Source organism: Solanum tuberosum, unplaced genomic scaffold, assembly GCF_000226075.1.
Source record: "Solanum tuberosum cultivar DM 1-3 516 R44 unplaced genomic scaffold, SolTub_3.0 scf00103, whole genome shotgun sequence".
In the NCBI taxonomy this organism is placed as follows: Eukaryota; Viridiplantae; Streptophyta; class Magnoliopsida; order Solanales; family Solanaceae; genus Solanum; species Solanum tuberosum.
Genome location: NW_006239027.1, coordinates 761,919 through 769,044, shown reverse-complemented (window position 1 = coordinate 769,044; position 7,126 = coordinate 761,919). Strand labels below are relative to the sequence as shown.

The window sequence follows — 7,126 nt, the reverse complement described above, 5'->3', positions numbered from 1 at the left end:
GAACCCAACACTATGGAAACTTACATACCTCTTAGGGTCAAATCCATGGCGAAAATCCGCTACAACACGCAAAAATCTCGACGAACACTTGATCCTCTCCTCTTTTCTCTTCTTGAACTCTCAACTAAAACCCTAGGTGTATTTTAGAATTATAAAACTGAACCTAATCAGATTAGACCCCTAAAAATATTACTAAAAATGAATTAAATCTGTTTTGGTAAGGAAAAGACCAAACTACCCCTCTAAAACCCGGTTTTGACTTTCCTTAACTGGACAGCCTAACTTCAAAAGGTCATAGCTCACTCATCCGACCTCGAAACTTATCAAACTCGGCGGCATTGGAAAGATAATTCAAAGATGTTTCCTACGGTAACTGGTAGAACGCCTAAATCATCCTGAGCTAGGAGTTATGGTCGTTTGAAGTCAACCCAAAACTCATACTTAGCTTAACTTGTAAAATTTCAGATTTTGTCTATTTCCAATTTAATTCTTTTTGGAAACTCAAGGTGCTACATCTAGTGACCTTAACACTTAATAAATTTTAATTCCTCGGTAAAATCTCACTCACTACGATGAATGGTTCGAGTCTTAGTTCAAAAAAAATTCTGGGGTGTTACAGATGAGGCCATAAGAAGCAAAAAATTGGAGTAAATGACATAAATAGTCTCTCAACTGTAAGAGTAGGTCTAAAATGGTCCCTGAACTATACACTTAACGGATTTAGTCCTTTAACTATTCAAAAATTTGTCAGCTTTGATCCCTTAACTATACACTTAACGGTTTTAGTTCCTTAACTATAAATTTACCAATTTTAGTCTTTAAGTATTTACAAACTTATCAAGTTTGGTCTTTGTCCATTTTTTTTAATACAAATAGCTTTCGTTTTTAATACGCACCATCCTAAACTTTGATAGTTTTTATTCGAAAAACTTATCATGCATCATGCTAATCAATGCGAATTTTATTTAATTTACTCAAATTTCTTTACGTAAAATAAAATGAATAGAATAATAAAATTGATCTATTTTTTAAAAAAAATTAAAAAATTGCAAATCTACCATTTTATAAATTACCATTTCTGTAAAATTAAACAAATTCCGTTCAATGAAATCGTTGGAGTACAATCTTTGGATTTAACGGATAATAACTTTTTTCTTTTATAATAAAGTTTAACATATTCAAGTCATTAGTAACAATAATATGCTTTTGGATTCACTTGAAAAAAATGTCGCACTAATGCAAAAGGTGTTTTGGAGGGAGTAAACTGTTAAGTATTTTGAAATAGCAGAATAGCAACAGCCACTTTATAATGCAGTACTTGACAAAATAGAGCTGAATTTAAGAACATGAAGGACTTGTTCACCTTCAAATAAGGACCCAAAGAATTAGCTTTAATCCAGGGAACAACAATAAAACGTTCTTAGTTTATAGTTCAGCTTTTGACAAAATGTACTGCATTTAGGAAAAAAAAATAGCAAATCTGGTATGTTAAACCTATTCAATAAATAGAACAAGAGGCGGTAATAGCAAGATTAACCATACAAGAGATGTTAGCATTATTTGTTTTAGTAAGAAGACAATTATTGTGTCTCAATTTTGGAGATGCCATTTTCACAGCTATCCATATTACAACTGTCTTCAGAACCTTTAACTTAATCAACATTTAAAAGTAATAAGTCAAGGAAACAACAACATAGCACTCAACTTGGATAAATATCCACAAAATAAAAGAAAGTACTTAAATAATTAATTGTTTGGGAAATTTTTTGAACTATAGATGGATAATAGGTATAGATTAAATTGATAAACGAAAATAGGGCCTTTTTAAGGGAAGAAATCCCCGATTGAATAGATGGGTAATTTCTTGAACAAGTTCTATTTTAGATAATTGAAGCACCATTGGACAGAGACAATTAATATGACAACACAAATAATGTCAAGGACTATGACTTATGTAAAATAAAATTTAATAAGGTCAGGCTCAATTTCAACGAGTCTTCTCATTTTGTAGTCCATCTCTTAGGCTAACCTAAAATATTGTTCGCTTCAGAGTTCAGACAAAGATTCAAAGAAACTACACATTAATTACTGATGTTAAATTTATTATTGCTTGTTATTCCCTCCGTTTACTTTTACTTGTCCATTATTTTTAAAAAATAGATTTTCGATTATACTTGTTACTTTTAACATATCAAAAAGAGACCAAAACCCAAAAAATCCTAATTTACCATCAACATTAATTACTTCGTCCCCAAATCATTTTTTCAAGATCCAAGTATAGATATCAATTAATATGAGTATTATGGTAAAACAAGACTCATATTAATCATTGTTTCTTAAGAACCATGTAAAATTAGAAGTAGACAACTAAATGTGAACAGAGAAAGTACATATCAAAATTTATGGTTAATTGAATTTGAAAGGTTAGCTTTCCCCACTAAGCTAATTGACTAAGAACTCTACATGTAGCTCAAACGACTTGACGATTAAGATACCTACATCTGGAGAGCAGATGTAAGTCCACATTTTCAAAACCCGAAGAACAAAATATGGTGGAATTTTGAAGGAAATAGTTAACTTGGAAATCGAAGCAGCAACTCGAGAAGAGAAAATCTCCGAAGAGTGGAGAAGAGAGAAAATAACAGCATAGATTTTAGAATAAAAGATCCAAAAATAGAATGGACTATGAGTTGAAGTTAAGATACTCATTGTAGAACCTTAACAACACTAACCATAATCTCCAACCCTAGAAAAACACATATACTTTGCTTATTTCAAATGAAATGGTGCTTAATGTTTAATAGGCTAGAACATTAAAAATACAGCCCCTTTCTACTAAGTGAATGGTAATCAACATATACCAAAAGGCACTGGCTAGTCACATATGTGTTACCACTTACCAGGTTCAGATATCCTTCTCAAAGATTAATAGTGTGTGAACATTTGTTATGGTACATGGTATATCAAGAACAAGTAATAATCCAGAGAAAACTCAAGGGAAACTTAACAGAAAATGACAATGAGACAAATATTAGAAAACCAGCAAAGCGAGCATTAATATAAAGATCTATTCTGCCAAAGATCTGGGCACAATAAGTTTTACAGTTTTTTCTATAATGAGGATGCAGATAAGATTTTTACATCAAGTGTGCTAATTAGATCTTAAGATAAGGTATGAAGGATAACGAACCTCTTGGGCAGGACGGCCATAGTCCACATGATCTCTTCCTCTGTGATCGATTCTAACAACACTACCCCAAAGCTATAAACATCACTCTTTTCATTCAAGAGACCAGTATTTGCATATTCAGGAGCCACATACCTGTCAAATATTTGTAAGGATGTGAAATAATATAATACTGCAAAACTTCTGTTTCAACTTTTTATATCTAAAGAGGTAATAAAACAGGACACCAGAAGTTGAAGATTGTAAAGTCCAGAAGACCAGAACATGAAGAATACTCGAGCTGGAATAAAATCAAAAGAAGCAGAAGGAAGAAACTAACCCAAAGGTTGACTCTAGTTGTGATATGACTTTTACCGGCACCAAGCAGTTTGGCCAGACCAAAATCAGAGACCTTCGCATTGAAGTCATCATCAATCAATATATTACTTGATTTGATGTCTCGATAAACAACTTTGGGCTCAATATTCTCATGCAAATAGGCAAGACTGCAAGAAATGATAGCACAAGGAGAACTTATGCTTTAGCTGTCCCAAAATAGATTTATCTTAATTGAATGACCTTACACTTTTGCTGTCCCAAGGAGAACCTTCATCCTAGCCTTCCAAGTGAGATGCATGTGGTGTCGCATGGCTCCATGAAGCCACTGTTCCAAATTTCCATTGTTGACATACTCGTAAACCAACATCTTGTGGTGATGCTTTAGAACAAAGCTATTTTCAATGCTAAACAAGAATACTCATTCAATTACTTCACATGCGCATGAAAGTAATTGAACAATCCAAAGCTTCATATTTCATACCCATAAAAAGTATAGGACTATCAGGGACTTCCAAATGGGGAAATACCTGTGCATTCCTTCAATGCAGTATCCTAGAAGGCTAACCAAGTTTTTGTGACGTACGTGGCCAATGGCTTCAACCTCCACTTGAAACTCTTTCTCTGGGACAAAGATCTTAAATTCAAACTCAAGTTGGCAACTAAAACAAAAGGACCATTAAGGAAAGCATATAATTTGATTTTATCAACTCACAGATTGTTGAGGAACTTATTAATATCTACCAGTGTTCCATTAATCAAATTTCCGTGGTAGACCATGCCATATCCTCCCACACCAAGAATATTCTCCTTTGAAAACCTTACTTCAAATCCTCCAAAAGTAGAATCTTTTAGGATGATCCAACATGGGTGCGCCAATACTTTTGAAGAGTCCGAGCAACATACTCTTCAAAAATGTCAATAGGTGCATATGGATCTTCCAAAAGTAGTGCATGTGTAATGAAATGGATCTTGGGCCTAACTCAACCCCAAAAGCTAGCTCATAGGGCGAGGATTGTCCAAGACCATCCAAGGCGACCAATTACCCGTCCATATCCGATATGGTACTCTCAATAGCTTTTTGGATGATTTGACATGAGTGTGACAATACTTTTGAAGAGTTCGAGCAACCTAGTGAACAAGTAACCTTCCAGACAAGCTTGATTAATAACATAGATATAGAAGAGATAGAGCATACTTAATGTATAAAAAGCGTGTAGTTCATGTAGATGCTAAAAACACAAAACTTTGGAAATTGCCTACTCGTATTGGCATTCACTTAAGTCAAAATGACAGTAAATCTTAAAGCCATGCCCTTATTAACAACTTTGTCTTCATCAATTCCTAAAAAGAGAACACTTGAAAGGATTAAAAAAAAAGATTAAAGGAAAACTAAGTATTTAGCTTCCAAATTCCCACTTCACAACAAGCAATACCATTGGCCATTTCCTCATCCTTATATTATGTAAAATTATAACAGTTCATTTAATTCAAAGTTGTGTCGTCAAAGCACAGAAAGGTTGAGCTAGTTCATTCTGAAATTGGGGGTTCAATACTGATACACTTTCTGGCCCCCTTGGCATCAACCCTTAAATTTTCATACACAATCAATTCTCTTGAAAACCAAGTTCTAAAACTACCTACATGTTCTAAAACTACCAGGACCAACACTACACCCAACAGAATAATAAACTACATGAATTCATGCTCCTACATAATTTTTCAGCCCTCAAACCAAAATAGGTAGGATTGTAAATAAATGTTAATGACATTTATTGATTGCTAAATAGCCAAAAATACAAAAAGTTACTTACCTCATCTTCGTAAGAAAGATTCAACTTCTTCATCAAGTACTTTTAGATGAATAAACTGGGAATATTGTCATCCCTGCAATAGAATGTAAAAGATATGAATACAATCATGAGCTATGCATTTCAGTGAATATAAAAAAATGTGCATATAGTTGCTTCATCAAATTCTTCAGCAAAAAAGGTGCACACTTTATGCAATCAAACATGTTGAGCACCAACTTTCATTTTCAACCACAGAAGTTGTGAGATTCTATGGTTAAACTTTATATTCTGAGGCTAGATGACGTACAACTGTAAATACGTACGGGAGGTTCTCAATAAATCATAGATATGTTATTCACATTAGATTACATTTCAGATGACTTGAAGGAATAAAACTAAATGTTAAGTTTGTAAGGAAGGTCATCTGTGCCTTTGCAGCCACGTAGAAAGGAAAGTTATATAGCAATCTCAACCAATAGGAATAATTATAACATTGGCTATGAATTTAAGCCATCAAATTGGGAAATCTGACGATAACGGAGAGAAGATAGGACAAATATTGAGAGCTAAAAGTTTTCTTATGAGTTCTCTGTTTTGTTTCCCAGTAGAAGCAAATATTGAAAAAATTAACTTACCCAAATTCGGAAGATCTTGTTGAGAGACGACAGAACTAAAGAATTGTACTTGAAGTGCCAAGAAATTAGGTTTGAAGCAAAATAAAAAACTATGGAAATTTTTGAGTTGTATTTGTTGATGGAAGAAAGTACAGAAATGGTTACTTCTAGAACTATGTCGAGTATTTTTATTAGTCACTCTTAAGACTTGTGAAGAATCATATGATTCATTGTTGTAATCATTGTTGGGGTTGGAGGAAGAGAGATGGAAGAACTTGATTCTTCTATTCAGAGGGGTTTAGAAAAATCTGGAGTCCACTTTGTGCTAATGAGGAAGATGTAGGGTTCTAGAATTATGGAGAAAGTGTAATGTCAGGTTAAATTTATCGTTTTGTCCTTGGTCGTCCTAGTCGTCTTCACTCTTCTATAAAATAAAATATGCTAAATGGTGGTTGCAAACACCTTTTTTTATTAGAGCGATTTAAAATCGAACTAAAACTGATAATTCAAATAAAAAAAATTATTGGTTTAAAGGTTTTATTTTTTAATCATTGGATTGTCGGTTTTTAACGGTTTGAAGTTTTTACTTAACGGGTTAATCGATAACCTAATAGTAAATTAAAAAAATTATATTTATAGCATTTGGTATATAAAGTCCTCGACTTAGGATTTAGATTCATATTTTTATTTCTGGCAGTGACAAACTTTCGATTATTCTCCAATGTGTTAGTGTTGCTTTTGAACAAGATGCAATCTATCAACTCATATGCATGGTTTATTCAGTTTGTCATCGTGTTTCTAAGTGATTTCGATTATTTAATTTTTGTGTCAAATCTTAAAGGGGAAGACAGCTGTTTTCCACTTCTATATGCTCCTTCTACTTTAACTCTATTACTAAAAATTTATGGAAAATTGATGGTTCTCTAATTTCAAATGGATTGTTTTCCATTTGTGACAAATGGAAAAGTCTCAATCAAGGAAGCAACATATATCATTTACAAATGACTTAAAAGGCATTAAAAATTACAATAATTATCAATTTAAAATATTTAAAAGCTATATAATACAATACGTTGACTCTCAGAATTCTATCAAACTCACATATATTGGGACAGAAACAATAACACATATCATTTTAAAATGAACAAAAAAGTATTATAAATAATAATAATTAACAACTTAAAATATCTGAAAGACATTTTAAAAGGGTTAATTTT

At 32.6% G+C, this 7,126-nt stretch overlaps 1 protein-coding gene across 6 annotated transcripts; it reads right to left on the bottom strand.

Moving 5' to 3' along the window:
* Window positions 1-1,928: 1,928 nt before the first annotated feature.
* On the bottom strand, window positions 1,929-6,226 carry LOC102582748 (probable receptor-like protein kinase At2g42960). 6 transcript variants are annotated; one of them, XR_001473575.1, is made up of 6 exons: window positions 5,931-6,226; window positions 5,317-5,389; window positions 4,218-4,846; window positions 4,033-4,126; window positions 3,751-3,830; window positions 3,390-3,578 (listed from the first exon to the last, which is right to left on the bottom strand). XR_001473575.1 is itself a non-coding variant. In XM_015309307.1 (3 exons), exons 1-3 carry the CDS (start codon window positions 3,870-3,872, stop codon window positions 3,163-3,165), a joined length of 354 nt encoding a protein of 117 aa, XP_015164793.1. In that variant the 5' UTR covers window positions 3,873-3,892; the 3' UTR covers window positions 1,929-3,162. The 6 variants fall into 6 exon arrangements, 1 of the variants encoding a protein (XP_015164793.1); XR_001473574.1 differs by lacking the exon at window positions 5,931-6,226 and having other exon boundaries at window positions 5,317-5,898; XR_001473573.1 differs by lacking the exons at window positions 5,317-5,389; window positions 5,931-6,226 and having other exon boundaries at window positions 3,746-3,830; window positions 4,218-5,143.
* Window positions 6,227-7,126: the final 900 nt, after the last annotated feature.

What these genes read in the sequence shown, in the direction of transcription:
- LOC102582748 (XM_015309307.1), bottom strand. Translation starts at nt 3,872, where the DNA reads ATGTTGGTTTACGAGTATGTCAACAATGGAAATTTGGAACAGTGGCTT. An exon ending in CTCCTTGGGACAGCAAAAGT is followed by an intron (nt 3,579 to 3,750) that starts GTAAGGTCATTC and finishes TTCAATGCGAAG; the next exon opens with GTCTCTGATTTTGGTCTGGC. An exon ending in CAACTAGAGTCAACCTTTGG is followed by an intron (nt 3,323 to 3,506) that starts GTTAGTTTCTTC and finishes AATATTTGACAG; the next exon opens with GTATGTGGCTCCTGAATATG.